General features: G+C 38.2%; 1 protein-coding gene across 1 annotated transcript in view; it reads right to left on the bottom strand.

Annotated features, from left to right (window-relative positions):
* Nucleotides 1-18,660, bottom strand: part of LOC108727825 (discoidin domain-containing receptor 2) — a 149,458-nt gene that overhangs the window by 37,167 nt on the left and 93,631 nt on the right. The window contains exons 5-7 of the mRNA XM_018456088.1: nt 13,199-13,346; nt 11,194-11,498; nt 3,073-3,295 (exon numbers count right to left, since the gene is read on the bottom strand). Coding sequence (XP_018311590.1) covers nt 3,073-3,295; nt 11,194-11,498; nt 13,199-13,346 — 676 coding nt within the window. The remainder of the gene's footprint in view (nt 1-3,072; nt 3,296-11,193; nt 11,499-13,198; nt 13,347-18,660) is intronic.

Raw genomic sequence — 18,660 nt, 5'->3', positions numbered from 1 at the left:
CCGTTCGATGACTTGCTCACTCGCGCAAAAGCTTTCCGTGAGTTTCCGTGCAAAAGCACTTCTTTTGTCAAGAAAAATTGAAGGGACTTTAAAGGATGAGGGATGATCGCGATCTCTCAGCTTTATGTCGCGTTTCCGTTGCAGGTTTGCTATGTATCATAATATGTGACGTTGCTCGTAGAATTACCATACACTTTTTTATAAATCAGATTTAGCAAACAGTGCTTTAACAATTTTTCTATCATATATTTATTATATTTATATCGTTTTAGAAAAAACATAATTTATGCTTTTGTAGTATTTCTTTGGGGTTGATAATGTATCAATCATCGGATCATTATTCGTGTAATGAGAAACCGTATTATATCAAATTTGTGTTCATAATTAATTCACGAAATTATTTATATATTGTACATATATCTACGTACATTTCTCTCAAGAATTGAATACTGAATCGCGAGAAATAAAATTCACGCTATGTGTCAAGACAAATTTCATCTACAATATTAAACGAAGTCTTTAAGATCATAATATGAATACACTGACAAATGAAAGTTTTATACAGTCTGAACTAGATCTTACACTTAAATAATTCGGTGTGAATATACATATTCAATCCTGTGCACCGAAATAAATTTTATCAGTCTTGAAACACAATTATATATAAACAGAACTAAAGTAGTAATATCACAAATAAATTGACAAGTAATTTAATATTATTGATGCTAATAGGCATCTTAAAAGGATATTAATAATCCGATGCTATTAACCATTTTAAAATTTCTACAAATTTCATCTAACTTCTCAAATTAAGTCGCGATTGCAAATATTGAATATTAATTGATTCTTAAGTTTTTTTTATTGAACCGTCTCAAGACTGGTTTTAGCTGAGTTCTTCAGCAGATTATAAATACGGGCTTTAGTTATAATTGTTTGTCTCTTTATTGAGAAATTTTTTTATTTCTATATTTTATGAAAAATTCCTTACGATAGGACAGAGAGACTTGAAAGAGTGAGGGATGATTTTGTAATTTCGTAACGCAATTGTTCGATGACCTACTTGTGAGTATTATATATTTTCTACATTGTGACTTCTCAATTGATAAATGTAAGTGATACGTAAATTAATTGATTGAATGTACCTATAACGGTTCGCGTACATTTAAGTATTAAAGATAGAAATATCCTGATCTGATTCTTTGTTTTAACATTCTCATAATATCGCTCTCGTGGTTCTATTAAGCTGTCTCAGAATTATCGATCTTAATTTCAACTTGACATCATTAATGTGTGACATGTTGTATATCCATTGTTACACACATATATAATATGCATATACTGTTACACGTATACATAATGATTTTATGATGCTATTCTAGAATACTGAATAATGCTAAACGTCAAGTAGACAACTGGAATATAATCTCTACATGGCGCAATTTATGGTTGCATCACTGATGTGTTTCTTGCACCCTTCCCCCTTCTCCCCTCTATTCATCTTGATTATAAATCCTTTTTATTCGGCAGTTACATCGTACTGTAAATGCGGATGAACTCCGTAAGATGCGATTTCTATCGAATCCGTGTTAAATCAGACGAAATGCGAGAACGATGGGACGAGGCGAAAGTCGCTTTCAAAATCGTGCACACTCAAGATATGGAGACATATCTTGCGATTTATATCTCCGCTGATAAAGCGTCGTTTCTCTGTCTTCTAACGTTCTCGCCGCGCAGCATTTCTTCCTCAGGAAGCCGATCGCGAAGAGAGGAGGGAAGTCGATTTCTATCAAGTGAACACTAAATCGAATTACAGTCGATTTTTCTATACGCGTGATGTCAAAACCGGAGATGCCGCGTAAGGAGACACGATATAGATTATTTGCATACCTACTTCTCTCTTCCATTCGCGTGCTCTTCATCCCGTGTACCGTCCGTTTTGAAATCGCTACCTGGCAGATATACGATAAGCCATTGTCAATTACCGCACGTATCGGTTTAAATCAACTTCGAGATTTATTTTTGCGATGATTGACAGGCGGCAATCGGTAGCCAGAGAGAGAAAGACGGAGAGAGAGAGAGAGAGAGAGAGAAAGAGAAAGAAAAGTGGGACGGTGCGGAAGGATGGTTACCGTGGTTGTGCCAAATTGGAATGAAATGGCAGAATCGCAAAAAGAAATACATTCTCCATCGGCCATCTCTTCCCCGCGACCTCTCCAACTACGATGAAGGCTTGTATCACGAAACGATTTCGCGTCACGAGCAGAAATTTTCGTCCCTAGTTCTGTCCGCGATGTCCCACGGCTCTTTTTTTCCTCCCGGCCATTGTTTTTGTCCGTTATGGCGCGCGGATCAGCGTGGAAATATATCCTCGTTCGAGGGTTTTAATGTATTCCGGAATTTCGACCGGCACGTACTGCTGGGAGCTGTCACGGGACGGATGGACGAGAGATGATGGATTCAGTGAAATTAAATGACGGATCGCGGTATCTCTTTTTAACTTCGTCAGTCTTCCTACTACCCTCATGAAACGAATAAATTTCTATTGCCCTAGTTGCCTCGATCACGATTATGGAGATTTGGAAACATTGAATTTAAACTGTACGTTTGTATCAAACATGCGCGAGCGTGAGTAAACTGTAGAATAAAGTTTCATAAATTTCTCAAGAGAAAACGCTACGTGTTTTCGCTGACTTTGCGTTCAAAGATAATGCACAATTTTCTAAATTGGTACGCTTCTTACGTTTCGACGATTTCATTAGACGTTATTATTTCTTCCTTAACACTGGGAAGAAGAAAAATTATTGCTCATTTAGAAAGGTTTTCCGTCTTATATTTAAAGAGAGAAAGAATTGTTTTTCTAATGAAAGGAAAAGTTTAGTTTTCTCTCTGTTTAATATTAGTTAAATGCTTATAAAAGCATAAGTTCCATAATAAAAAATTATTTAATAATTATGATGACTATTTCAAATATGTTTACTGGTTTATTGATAAAAGGTTTGAAAAGGCGAAAAAAAATAACATATCCAGCTCATATTTTTACAAAATATAAAAGAATAAAATATCTTGAGATACAATTATTTGTCTCACCAGAATCGAAGGTGACTTCGCTGACCATGATCCATCGATCCGAGAAATGGAGTCTCAGCTTAACGAATTTTCCAACTCGGTGATGAAGCTTGATTGTGACGTTCCGAGAAGTCTCGAAGATCTTGTCCTCCATGTACGTGTAGGTAATGGGTTCCCCCGTGTAGTATTTCCCGCCAATACTGAAGAATATGTCAATTTGCGAAAACACCTGTGGTCCGAAAACACATGAAAATACACAGTGTTCTGAGCGTGAATTAGTTGGTATATGAATAACTGCGTAAAAGTAATGCAGGTTCGTTGTAGTTAATCGAAGGTATTATTTATTAATAAATGCCTCTAAGAGCCGAGAATGATAACACAGGTACGGATTACACGATGAATAAGCACTTCAGTAAAATTTATCGTATGTATTACGCGCATGAGTGTCTCGTCGGCATGAAAGAGGAAACACAGTACATATTTCGCAACGGCAAAATTCCTATTCCGCCTTCCGAGCTACTTTTTCACCTCCTGAACAACCGCATCGCATGCCCGTAAATTTTTGACCGCGGATAGCATTTTTCAGGGCTGACTACTTTCGTGGTCGTAAATTCACGGACGACGACCTGACAGGAAAGGAATTTCGTCGTCACGGAATGCCAGGCCCTTACTTGCTGCTCCCTGGCGAAATTGGAGTCGATGGAGATCGCGCTGCAAAATCGCGCGGCCGAAATCGATTCCAATATTGATCGTCGAATTTGTGTGATTAACTGCGGCTGCAGGTCCCGTCGCAGCGAGGAAAAAATGATTTCTGCTACGGTTAAGCGGGTATCCCGGGCTGATATGAAATAAAACGGATTACGGTAGTGGATATTAGGTAAAATGGATGCCGTGTGCACCGCGCGACGTTGATGGATAGAGTCGACTCGAAAACCTCACCGTTCGAAGAAGATTTACCGACAAAGTAGAGTGCGGATCGTTCTCGTGTGGTCGGAAGTATCACGAAAAGCCGTTATACTTTTGAGAACGTTATAAAAGTTTAATGTGTCCCTAAAGTTCGATGGAGTATATGATCTGATCATAAATCAACTATTATCCGAGGTATTATCCGTGCAGGTCGCGCTAGCTTTTTTTGTTAGTGGAAGTGTATCGAGATTGCATCCATACAATATACTTTTATTCGTTCGCTGGGCTTGACTTCACAATCCGTTCTTTCTTCCGTTCGTGCTATTTTTTCTTTCTTTAATTTCTTTTTTACAAAAGTCCACGTAAAAATATCATTTTTCGCGTCAACGCGCAAGTCGTAATCCGTTGGTAGATGGAGAAAGAAGAAACGAAGTCGCGCGCCGATCCGTTTCTCTTTGCGAAGAATAGCGATTCGTGAAGTTATCCAACACGTACGAAATCGGATTCCATAGCGTAAATGCCGGTGTCGGGAAAGCACAGCGCGATTGCCTAAACGATATCGTGTGCGAAGTGTGCTTCGTGTCGAGTGTATCAAGTGCCTGTTGAATATTCGTAAGTCACGGTCCATTTGAAATTCCGAATATTCCGGCAACGACGACGACGTCCACGACGGCGACGATGCGATGGATAATCTAGAATTCCGTAAGTTTCGATTAATGTTGAATAATTCCCGGGGAGGTTCTTAAGTGGACGATAGACTCCGGTTACTGCTACAAGCACGCTCGCGGATGTCTTTCCCCCATCTCGACTTATGCAGTCCACTTACACACGGACTTACCGAATCCGGAGTAATTCATCGAGGAATTCTGTGTACGTCGTATTCCGTTGGAATTGGAACGGGGATATATCACATCGCATAGTTGATTGTCAAGGAATATAGCGGTGGAGCCACATGTAACAGTTTGTAAGCGTCGGTCCTATAAAAGTTACCGAGTTACCGAGTTGCGCGATAAAACAAGTTTTCTCTGATTTAAGCGAATGTATCTAATAATAAAGCTGTAGTTTCTCCTGTAAAAAATCTTTATCCCAAAACATTTAATATTCTTAGAAAGAATGTACATCTATATTATTTGATAATGCATAATACATTTTTAATGTACTACGCAATACAAAATTCAGAAAGAAAAGGATGAAAAACTTCAAAAAATTAAGACGATCATATCGATTTATAATCCTCTTAACGATCTTAATGATATTGTTACAATCGTTAAATGTTGTAATAGAATAAAGTTATTAATTGGTAAGTAAAGAGATGCAATTTTTGGTTCGTCACATCTGAAGCTGCAAAGCTCAACAATGCTTTTAATCTCGTGCAGACATGTGAGATAACAACGCTTTGCCAAATTTCTCCGCGATGTCTATATCTTCCCGTCTAGTATTTTACACGTTCGATAGTTACTAGCCGTACTATAGAGAACCCGGAATACATTTCCAATGATGCGGCAGACAAGGGGAGTCGGCCTATCAGATTCGGTTATCCTAATCCGCGTCATGTAAATCCAATTTCCAGAGGTTTATCTCGCGGCAATGGCAGCCGGGAGCGATATACCGTGCGGCGGGAAGACGCGGGATTCGATGGTAACAGCAGGTAGTATCGACATGTCGATGCACCTTGCGCGAGGTGGGCGCGAGGTGGGCGCGTAGGTGATGCATGAAGATAGGTCTCTATAAAACTCGTTTGAGCTTTCCATGCTATGTTACCATCGAAGTCTCTGGAAAGGTGAAGAGATATATTTTTATATTTTTAGCGCACACATGCATATGTAAACGTGCGTGGATGCGCACGTGGATTGTCACACGTAATCTGATACGTACACTACCTATGTATAATACTGTCTAAATTTCTTGGAATGACAAAATTGGAAATTAGGGAAATGAAGGAATTAAATGTCAAGATAATTGAAAATATTCAGGGAAATCGGGGAAAAATTAGGGAATTTTTTAAAATTTTTTAAAAAATAAAAATTCTTACTTTAAAAAAGTTTAATATATATATATATATATATATATATCACATCTACGCAGTTTTGGAATACTACCAACGTAACAATTAAACGCAAGCAGTGTCAGCACTTAGCAATATTAATAGTAATTTACATTGCTATGTTAATTAAATTGCTCTTTCAACAAAATATTTGACAGTTTCTAAATTAAGTCGAAAATACAAAAAAATTATAAAATATTAAGAGTTTTAGAAAACATCATGAAATTTTGTATGGAAATCAGGAAAAAGTTATAAAATTTTAGGATGAGGAATTTGTGATAATTTTGACTTCGTATGTAATTAAATAGTAAGAACTTAAAGCGCTTACACACACACACACACACACACGCACATACCGATATTATGGTCAGGAAGCGAATAAATATAATTTATTGTAGCGTTATATATCGGATTATAGATGCAGCTCGAAAAACGTGGTGTAGCGAACTATATTAAAAAGATTCCTAGAATAATTATGACAGCGCGTATTCCATTTCGTTCCATTAGCCGGCGTGGAGTTTTATGCATTACGTTGAATAGATAACGCGCTTTCGTTCGACTAAATACGTACCGGAGGAAACGTCCGTCAGCAAAATTGAAACGGATTCGAAAGAGGAAAGAGCATTCCTAAATAAAATCGGCACGCCGAACGCGTAGAAGACCGTTACATCGACCTGTACGCGCAATCACGTGAATTTATGCACTTTGACGAGGCGGCACTCTCTCACGCAAATGAATGAGATGAGAGAGGGGGGGGGGTGTTTTCCTACTGCGAGTCGGAATATCAGACAACGAGAGAATTTCTGTGATGAACGTCCCCGCTTCTCTTATTCTCTCTGACGGAACGAGTAACGCGGGTAAATTCGTTTTTCGCAAATAAGCAGATTCGTCTCCCCTTTACGCTTATTGCATTACGACGCGCGGGGCGCACTCCAGAAAATTACCTGACTCCAGGATGATCCGCGCATGCTATTTCCAGCAGATTTCCAGTCCCAGCGGCGAAGCCTGTTTTGATGGCTAACCTGTATCGCGGTACATTATCGCTCCTGGTGAACATGTTTCATCGAATTGCTGCGCCGAAGGGGAAAATGTTATTTGGGTATAAAAGATGCGCCAGTAGAGAGATGGTAAGCGAGAGTAGAGAGCTCGAGAATGACCTGCATTGTGAAGCGCTCAGGTTTATAAGCGTAGCGCGGCGTCGTCGCCGGTACATAAAACCAACGTGTAAGGGAATTCCGAGAACGATGATCGGGTGTTAGGTGCTGCTACGTCGAGACCCCGACCACGAAGGGGTTGCAACGTGGCCGTTTTGGAGGACCGCTGACCGCTGCATCAAAGACCGGGCACATTTATGGCGCGCCGCCAGTGTGGTAGCCGCCACATCGTAGTTTGCGTGCCCGCGTGATGGTGAGCGTAATGTGTGTATAAGGGACTTTGTAATTATTGGGTTTAATCGAAGGTTCCGTCGATTTTTCAGCGCGCCCCGATTATCCGAATTGGTTATCGAAAACCCATTAGTACGCTCGCGATGAGGCGGCCGTTTTTATCACTCCTTTTTTTTTCCTACCAAGAGGATCCGAATGCACCGCTCATAAATTCAGTAATAATTCTTCGATGTATCAATGCGCGAGCTTTTAGTATTCTTGCAAACGAGCTCGAGCTCTGCTGAATAAAATACCGATTCGCGAGCGCGCATCATCTTATTCCTTGTTGCATCTCTCCACATATGCAAGAAATCTGTTGCTATTCCACCATATTAATATTCCAGTGTGTAATGTATATATTTTTATATTCTTCTGCTTTTATTTATATCACTACACATCATGCGAATACTCATTGAGCTTTACACGTACACCATGTGAATTTATATGATTTTTCGCGGTATGTAAACGCGCTGATTCCGGTTCGCCGTTATAATGTTATATATAGTTCGCCACGTAGCTCGGATTATAAAGTATGTAATCCATTTATGGTCCATCTCGCGTATGCACACATTTTTATGTTATCCACCGTGCGCGCCGCGCGTAAGGAATACCGCTCATGGTATTCGCAGCAAATTTCAACGCGCGGCTACATTCTAATTTACGTTTAACAGGCTATTAAAGTTTATATACATTCGGCAGGAATCTGGGATGAAGTTGAATCGTAATACGAATGCTACAGGGGCGTATTTGGAAGGGTGATCACTGAACCCAGCATCAAAGAGCTATACTGGGGCGTTTATACCGGATTGCTCGCCGCGCGGCTGTATTTGCGCTTTGTGCAAGATATTCACCGTTTGCGAATGCGTGCGCACGCATGGCTACGCATCCCTACAGATTTTTGACAGGCGCCAAAAAATTTTTTTCAGTTTTTCGCGGCAATTGTTTCGTCAACATTGCCGTTACAGCCGGATGTGTACGACCCTTCTGGAAAAAAAAAAAATACCGAGCGGTGTCAGTAGCGCAAAACTAACGCGAGCACGTTCCTATTTGAAGGACCTGCGCTTAACGACGTACTCGAAATACTACTGTAGATCGAAGTTCGTTATCGTTTAGATTGCTGGATCAAAGAGCTTTTCATTCACAATTTTCCATACACAGAAGCGACGTCATTCTCTGTACGTAATATTCACTTGCGTTCGCGGTTTTATCCGCTGTGTAATATTCTGTCTGTTTTATTTTTGTGCCCAATTTTTAATATAGCGTTTGGAAAATATGTTTGCCCGCTTAAGTGGTATATCTTCACATTAATCTGGTTAATCGATCCAAAAAAAATTCTGTCAAAGTGGAACAACGAAAACTGGTCTTGCTCTTTCGATAAAAATGACAAATTTATAATTTATAAAAAGTAATAATAATACTTTTGAAAGAATGTGTTAATATTAAATATTTTTCTGTTGTATAAATTCAGAATAACCGAATTTTTTTGCATAACGCGCGGTATTACGACGTAATCTCTTCTCTCCCCTGCGATTTCAACGCAAAAGAATTATTCGGGGCAATTTTACTCGGATCAAAATTCGGTGCTTCCGTTTCTGACAACGTTCAATAATCTCCCATGCATATTTCACCGCACGCGCCGTCGAGCCTCTAAACGAACTGTAGCATATGACAGAATACGCGTGCCTGTTTAAAGCGGATTTGTCTCGGATACGATGAAACATACAATATGTGCGGTATGAACTGTGTCGTCGGAGAGTTTTCGTATTTTCGGTATGCCGTTATTGGATGATTGTTATGCTATGTGATTATCGATAATGAATGTTCATACATTATAGATATTGCCAATTTCTGCCTCTCTCTCTCTCTCTCTCTCTCTCTCTCGTTCTCGCTTCGACTTATAGTACGTCGTCTAATAATGGGTATTATTTCTTCTTTCGGATCTCGCATTGTTATGTTTTATCTCCTAATATAATCAAAGTATCAAATCATAATAAGAAAAGTGCATTGCGGTGCTTTGGTATAATAAAACACGTGCCTGTATGTAAATCGCCGCGGGTCGGCTGTCATAATCCTATCGAATCGTCAGATCTACGTAGGACGACGCGGTGAGATCGCGATTTGTGGGCATACACAAATGAAAATTACACGGCGGATCGAATTATATAACTTGGCGCAAGCACGAGGAATCCTCTTTATAAGCCGCCTCCGCGAACTCATTTCCGCGACTACAACGCGCTGAATCACGGATATGGCGAATGATGCGAAAAGTTTCCTATCTGCTTCTCAAGAAGCATCCGGGAATTGTTTTTCTTCCATCAAGTATCTTTGCTCGAATTTTCCGTCTTTCCCTTAAGTTCCGCGAGTAAAAGTTGAAATTACGAAACAGGGGTTACATCTTGGGTATGAGGGGTGTAAGATTCACAGGAGAAATTCCGCATCTATCGCGAATCACGACAGTAACGTTGGTATTCGCAATCAGCGAATAACTTATTACAATCTCGCGTGTTCAGTACATCGCGATTTATTACATTAAATTTATCATATTAAACAAAACCATTCCATGAATATCAACGTTTTCGATGTTTGAATTCCAACTAAAGCAACGTATGTCGCTGCAACGTGTGCATGAATTCCCCATTGAGATTCGCAAGATTCCTCGTGAAATAACGCGGCTAATAGCCGACTCAGTGCGATCATCGCACCGAGACCGTGATGGCAGATATCAAACTGCCGGAATTGCTGTTCCATGGTGTATTGATATTCAACGGGTGTCTGCCTGATAAAGCGTCGAGTGGAATATTCAATCAAGCGTGGTGGCGAGAGGGTGAGCGGGAACAGGCGGGGGAAGGGGGTGCATCTTGCCGACCAGATGCTGCGACGACTAAGGTAGACGGTGACGGTAAAAGGTGGAGAGGATCACGAAGAACCGTGGATGGCGAGCGTGTTGATCGACGCTGCTTGCGCATTCCTGGCGAGGACTAAGGAATAACGTCGCTAAAGCGAAGGTAAACGATTCCTCGGCGTCAACGAGTTCACGAAGAGGATCCTTGGCTGGAGAAGTAATTCGATATACAAGCGGCGCGTGCTCCGTTCTGATCGCATGGATTCTTTAGGTTTTTCCGGAATATTACAGCGTGAAATCGCGACGAATCGAATGGCCCGAGAGATTAAACGTGTGTTTAAAATAAAGTGTATCTCGTTTGGAAGGACGAGAGAAATCCTCTCGACGCTTTTCTGCCCGACGTACTTTAGCTCTTAATACGGACCTACCGCGCGTCAATCTCTCAGTAGAGAGGATTTATGTTTTATATATATATATATATATATATCTACTACTATTATGTAATGGTAACAATGTGTTATTGTTATGCGATTATACACTTGCTCTACATTAAAGTATCAGTACAAATGTAACAAGTTGCGTAACTGGTTTAAGATTGCTCTTATGGTTACGTGACATTCAGTTTTATATTCTTTATAAATTTTTTGGAATGAAATCTTATTTTAAAAAGTGAAAATTAAGCTAGTCTTGAAAAAGAGTGACTCAATTTTTAATCTTTAAAAGTGAGATTTCATTCTTTAGAGTGAAATTCATTCCAACAGAGTTTTAGGGAGTCTATTTTTATAATAATTATTACAATTATATCCTTGGAATTATTTTGGAAAATATTAATTTTTTTGTTTTATATAAACTTTTTGTTTTAAAAAGATATATAAATATATCGTTTACGTAGAATTACGATTATTACGAACCTGGACGCCTCGAGTGAATTCGTTATTGCAGTAAATATGGACGGCGGAGAATTCCCTGACTTTGTCGAACTCGAACTTGATCTCGACCGGTTGGCCGCGGCTATCGTTCCTCCAGCCCACCCAGCCCTGGGCGCGATCGTTATCATAGTACATTTTGAAATTATCAGGCCCCGTTCTGCCATCCGTCAGTTGACCCAGGCCACGGCGCAACTCGCCGTCCCAGTGCCCGTCGTAGGTCGCGTCGAAGAATTCCCACCCATTGCTTCTTTTATCGCCTTGGAGCATCGAATAGGACACCACACCGTCTATGGGACGAAAAGTCAAGATACGATTGTTGACCCAGCTATCGATGATACTGTCTTCAATTTGTTCGAAAGTAAATCGTACTTTTTCTATTTCTTTATGACAGATACACAATTAATTATTATACAGATATATAATATATATATTAATAATCGCAGCGTATATTAACATAAATAAATGTGAATTTTATATGTAGTACATGATTTTTAATGAAATGTTTAACGCTTAGCAATATGAAATATAAACTAAATATATTTATTAAATTTTTTTAAAAGAATCTGATTGCGATTTTTTTATAAAGTCTAACAAGTTTGCCTATAAAATTAACTATCTATTAGATGTATCGATAATGATCAAAATCTCATGCATAATTTAATGTTAATCTAAATAAATCATATATGATATATTTCTTCGTATTGCATTAAGCACTGAGAATACATAAAAAATCAAAGATTAATATTTTTCCATTTAGGGGAAAGTTGCCGAATGCGTACCATTTAACCTATTTTTTATTATATTTTTCATTTGGCACTGTTTTATATGCAAATGAACATTAGAAATTGTAGCTTGAGGTTTCGGACGCTTATTATTACATGTTTAACTTTCCACCAATAACAAATTAATTTGTTATAGATCTTTTTGTAACATGCTGCAAAAGGTACGATTTAGGCAACCGATCGCCTAAATCGTACCTATAGGTATTTTTTATCGTATTTCCTTTGGAAGTATTGAATTTATGAATGAAAACAATTAAAAATATAAGATTAATAAAAGAAATCATTAACTAATACCTAATAATTAATTAATACCTAATTTTAATAATTTATTGAAGAAAATCAAATATTTTATAATTATTAAATAACAATAATAAAAAAACAAATGACACAAAAATAAATTTGCTTATATTTATTTTTGCACTTGATATTTATATTGATATCAGTTATTAGTTTTATTATTGTCAGTTATCAGCCTTATCTTTTGATGGTACGATTTAGGAAACTTGACGAATTTTGTAAAAATATCGATTTAATCTTTACAATGATTGCAAATATGTATATACAATGAATGTAAAATACTCTACAATAAATCTTCTTTTATAAAAATACAAAAATTTATAATAAAATTGGATGATCGCGTTGTTATCAGCTACATAAGTTGATTAAAAATTAATATCAGATGTACCTGATTTTTTAAAACGTCGTTAACATCCATAGAACAAGATGTAGGCTATTACATTTTTGTCTATATTACTCACTTCTCATATATTTAATATTATTGTTACTAAATATTGCCTATATTAACTAATAACATAAAATATTGATAAGATACGATTTAGGCGACCAGTACGCATTCGACAACTCTCCCTTATATAATTTCATTTAGACACTTTCATATTTTAAATTCATTTTAATCATTTAAGCTACTTATGGAACAAACTATTCGTACAAGCGTGTTTGAGCGTTATAGAGAATGATCTTATAGTTTAACACGCGTACTAATGATTCACTGTATTTCCGGCATTGAAAGCACCCATTCGAAGCCCGTAGCTAATTCGATTCCCGGGCGAAAACGGAATTATACAAGCAAGATTTTGAAAAGCAAATTTGCTCTGGGCACGCCGGTATCAGGGTTAATGGACAGTCCGGTGGGTGTACCGGTCCGCAGCAAGTTTCACGAAAATTGGCGAGTGCAAACAGCTTACCGCTCCAGTAACACCCGTAGAGCTCGACCCGCATGCAAACCGTCCGCCTGTGATAGCTGTAGGGTAGAAAACGGATCTTGCTCGCCCACAGAGGCGGCTCCAGCTCGTGCTTGGACTCCAAATACGTGTTCGTGTTACCCTGTATTACCTGAAAGCACAGAAAGCGTCAGTTCAAGTACAGGACAATTTCAGTTTTCGGTCCGGCACGGCGTTTGAGCTTTACCAGACCGGTCGACGTGAGTCTCATTAGCTCTCTTTCCGCAACGGCGTTACATTAACTTCAGACAGTCGGATATTTGACCACGTGCACCATTTCCCGTTCTACCGCGCTTTTTGTACCATTATATCGGACGATGCCGATGTACGAGTGGATGCAAAACAGCGGACTTTTATATGTACCAACAGTTTGCGAGATAAGAATTTTTAATATACCATACATTTTCGAGCTGTAACTTCAGCGTGGTATCTTATGCATACGTAAAAGGAAAAAAGTCTACGCGTTATTGATAAGTTATCTTGGATGATCAAATTGCCGTCGTAAATTTCTTCGTTATATTAATGAATTTATGACGTCCTTCGCAATTCCATGTACAACGTCCTCACGTGTATCAATCAGATAATCCGTCAGGTCGGAAAAAAGCATCGGACGCGTTACTTTATGTCCCGATTGGAACGTCGCGATTGTCTGGCAGTAGCCAATGACATTTATATCGTCTGGACAATGTCTGCGTTTTAGCAGCGCGAAATGCAGCTCTCCTCTCCTTCCCTAGACTTGGATATGTCCTGTCACAGAGTGGACATTGCGTTCCATGGGATCAGACGGGGGTTAAGGACTAATTTCACTCTACATTCCACCGCATTAGGTCCGACAGAGACCACACGGAGAGACAGGAAGAGATATATACAGACAGAGAAGCCAACACGGATGGGCAAATCGAGAAGGGACGAAGGGTTCGCGACGGGCGCAGGCAGTAAACGGAGGGTGGAGAGGGTTGAGTTAAACGTCCGCCGTCCGCATTCCCTGATCCCCGTCGAGGCAGCGAACGTGTTGCCGTCGTTGACGACGTCTCTCTCTCCTCGAGCGTGTTGGGGCGACGGTGCAATATTGATTCCACGTTGTGGGTTTATGAATAAAATAAGCGGTTTATCCGACGGTGGTGTGTAGGGTGGTATACGGTGTACAGAAGATGCGGGGCGTGCGGGCGAGTGGCATAGTCCCACGGGATCACGCGAAGTGGCGTTGCCCATGGTGAGTAGATAGCCAGGTACGCTTATATATAGGTACATGTAGTGTGCACACACATACACGTATATACACGCTGGGTTAGATGGTACATATTATACAGGGTGTTTCGGAAGATGTGCATTTTCTCTCCTATAATTATCTACAAACTCTTCTAGACAGGCTCGAAAGCAATGTCCCTTCGGGGCGAATCTCACGGCACGGTTAATTGCCGAGTCATTGGGCATTGAGAATTGAATAGCCGAAGTGCAAATAGATAACAAGAAGTGATTATAAATCGAGTGTACTTAAACAGAATCTTAATTAAAAGTTTAATGAATGAGATGTTTAATGATAAAAATTGAAACATTACCATAATGGCAATCTAGTCAATTTTTCGTTACAAAATGATTTCGAATTTATTGAAGTCTTTAGCTAGAAAAAAAAATGTACAATTCTTAATATGCACACGTACACACACACACACACACACACATATATATATATATATATAAAAGCGTGCTTTTTCTTAATTTTTTCTTAAAGTAGGCATAAATTAATATATATTAACATGTATATGTTCATAGTTAAATCTATATAAACATATGAATGTACGTTTTCGTCATGTGGCAATGAGTTCACAACACAATTGCGCGACAGAATGTTTTGCGGTGGACAACGCATTCTGTGCACGTCTTGTGGTTGAACATACGTTCCATGCCTTTAGCCACCTTCTACCACTTTTCGGTGCACCCATGCGCTGACCTTTACTACTACACTACCGTCGACGTGGTTGCCGCGCGGGACCCTATGTCAAGATGCCCTAACGTGGTCCTTTGGGACGTCCTTACGGGCTCAGTACTGCTATATACATATATTCACAGGATAAACAGCTGACCTATTTTCGCTCTGTTCGTATATCGATTTAGACGTTATTTCCTATTTCGACTCAGCTGTTTTCAACACGCCATTACTACTTTCAAATGACGCTTCCATGGCTCCACAATTTTTGAAAAACACTATTCATTTGATTCATTGCCATATAATGAACCCAACTTTCTTTCGGCACACATATAGCGGAGTTCAATTACCGAGACGTAAAAGCGTTTCTTGGGTTTTCACTGGCAACCCTTGCTTCTGTTCTCCAGAACTACTCTATCGTTTCCTTCTTCCAGAAACAGATACTTCGAAAGTAGTCCCTAAGGCGCGCCCTTACCTCCTTACCAACGGATAGCTTACTGCATCCTGGGTGAAAAACTCTCCGTGTTCGGGGGTCGATTCTTTCTCATTTTATGGCAACCAGGGACCTATTTCAGCTGCGCGTTATGTTGCTACCGGTTTTCACAGCAGGGTAGTATCAAGATCTTGCACCCTTGATAGTTAACTGTCTGTCTATGTGTTTGCAAGAAATAATATTTGAAGGTAGAATAATATTTGAAGGTGTTTATTTTTGCAACAACTTGTTAATACTAACTTGATAAACACTGGATACGTAACAATTAAAACAACAATCAAATTAAAATTCATATTTGTTAATGCCGTTAATATTTTTGGTACATGTGTATGAAAAGCTAAACTGATTAATAAGAAATATGATGAAATGTAGTTCGGATGTTGTCAAAATATCTCATATGTTTGGTAATATTACCAATCATGAAATTAACTGGATTGCAGCAAACTTGATTATAATGTGTTGTGTAATATTAATATATATATATAATATCTGTCATTTTCGTTTTATATCGTACTATTAATTTGCATTAGATTGTTGATTCATGAGCATAATTACCATTTTCACGAGCTATTAATCATCTAATCATCATATGTAAATCGTCGAATTAAATGCGCTTCACCCTGGCGTCATTACACAAATGCACAATGATTCATGAGATGTGTACATGAGACATTATATGCACCATAATATTTATGTGTATTATTTGAAGAGCCGTTTGCGAGATAACTAATTATTACTTTGTACTATCCCAATTGAGAAAAAGAAGTTTCGAAAGGTTAGAAAAGATGATTTGTGAGATACCATTGCAGATCTACGTGCTTTTTCAACGTTATTTCTTATTTTTTTTATTATATTTTCATCCTCGTGCCCGTACGTACTTTACTGCATGCCTATAAAGGTCAAATGTTAAGCAACGATTATATAGGTACTATCGTGTAATAGCTTAGGGAATGTTAGAGATGTTTTTGTGCTCGCACGAGAATATGCATATTTAATGTTACATTGTATTGTTATGTACAGAGAATCATAAACAATAATTCGTAAATTTTGTGACCGCGTAAATTTTAAGACCGTGATTCTAAAAAGTAAATATTTTTATCTTACGAAATATTTTGTAACAGAAAATTGATAATCGTAAATCATGATAAACCATTGATAAAATACATTGGAATTGTTGGTACAAAATGGATAGAGAACGCGCAGTTAAACGGAACGTAAAATGTTTTTGTTTGTCAGAATTAAGGAACGTCGACGGAACAGAAAATGAAAACGGCAAGCCATTTTGCAAACGAATGACAACCGGATGACGTGACCGAGCACGAGATGGGACATCTGTCGGCTCTTATACGTCTATCGCGTTGCACCAGCGTTGCAAAATTATGCAGCTGGCACTTTCTCGAGACAGAAACAAGTGCACGGCGATGGAAAGGGGCGTGCACAATGTAAAAGAGTCAAGAAGATGCAGCAGCCCGATGGAACTTTATCGTGACGGCTTCTTCAAATCGTAATGGCTGCACGCGCAGTTTACGGCGGAAGTGTATCTCGTAAATATGCATCTCCGATGACGTCACGATCGAAGTGCATTTCAAGGATGCTAGATGTGGTTATAAACTTGCTAAATTCAGATGCCATTTAGGAAGTGAGTCACTTTCCTGAGACTTTATCGCGATCATAACGTAAAAGTTGGCCGTTTCAATTTTTCCACGCATCCGTAAATATAATGTTTAAAGTTATTTAAAAATGGTAAAAAAAAGCATTCCAAATATTCAAAAAATAATCAACCGGGAGAGGAAATTCCATTTTATGTGTTAATCCTGTAACGAAAATGTTTTTCATTCATCTGAAACTTCTCAAATTTTCAATGTACTATAGACAAATAACATCCCTCTTCTACATAACATACGCATCTAATGTCGATAAATATTATTCTATTTATTTTTTATACTTCTCTATGCAACTTTCTACAGCCTATTTCATTGAATGTTTGCTCTGTGACGGTTCAATTTTGAATGCTTTAGGTGGGACCGAAAGAGGTTGACGAAAAAATTTGGTGAGCCAAGCGAACCGTGCTCTTCCTTCTCGTGTGCGATTTTGAAGTGTTCATAACTTATGCCCATGTTCGTTTTTTGCCTGTCGAAACGCCGTATAAAACGAATTTATTGCGTCGGCGCATGCATGTCGTGGCGGTGGCTGCCTCCGCGAATATTTTCGTGCACTTCTCTTGAATGATGCTATTGGAATTTCGTTCGTCGATGGGCCGATATTTTTAGGACGTCCTACCTATTACCGATTATGGTTCTACTACTTCGCTTCCATCGACATTTTATCCGTAAATAATATTCGTTTTTTTTTTTAACCGAATGTGTTGCTTGAACAATGTATGACTTAATTCGATTCTCTCAAATTAAAAGAAAAATTTGTTGTTAGAACGGAGAAAAGACGTTGTTTCGCGTTTTCTTTACATTTCCCATCGTAAATTTCTTATCTTTTACATCTCAAAATTTTTATTTTATAGGAAATAATAAAGGAAATACATAATATATGAATCTCGCGAAAACTGCGTATAAGTTTTTCTTATACATTAGCTATAATATAATTTAATTATGATATTCTTATAAAAGATATCTTATATTGAAACTTTATCTTCTATCAAGAATACATAGTAAAAAACATTTCCTATTTCTGTTAGAAATGATACACTCAAGTTCTTGTTAAAATTTTGTATTGAATTTTTAACATATTAGGTTGTTAATTTAACATAATGTGATTATGTTATTTAAATATTTTACATTGATATATTCAACATTTTTTAGTAACAAAATAAAAAGATTTATAAGTAAGTGCACAAGTAATATAAAAATAATGTATTTTCAAACGTAAATAAATCTAAAATAAATTAATAAAATATGATGTGTTGATTTAACGCTTCATAAATGTTAATTTTACTGAGAAAATATGCTTCCACAGTTTACTTACAAACTGTATTAATGTCATATTTTTTGTGTC

This window comes from Mycetomoellerius zeteki, unplaced genomic scaffold (genome assembly GCF_001594055.1).
Source record: "Mycetomoellerius zeteki isolate Tzet28-1 unplaced genomic scaffold, Tzet1.0 scaffold55, whole genome shotgun sequence".
In the NCBI taxonomy this organism is placed as follows: Eukaryota; Metazoa; Arthropoda; class Insecta; order Hymenoptera; family Formicidae; genus Mycetomoellerius; species Mycetomoellerius zeteki.
The sequence above is the reverse complement of the archived record's forward strand: the minus strand, read 5'-3'. Positions and strand labels throughout refer to the sequence as shown.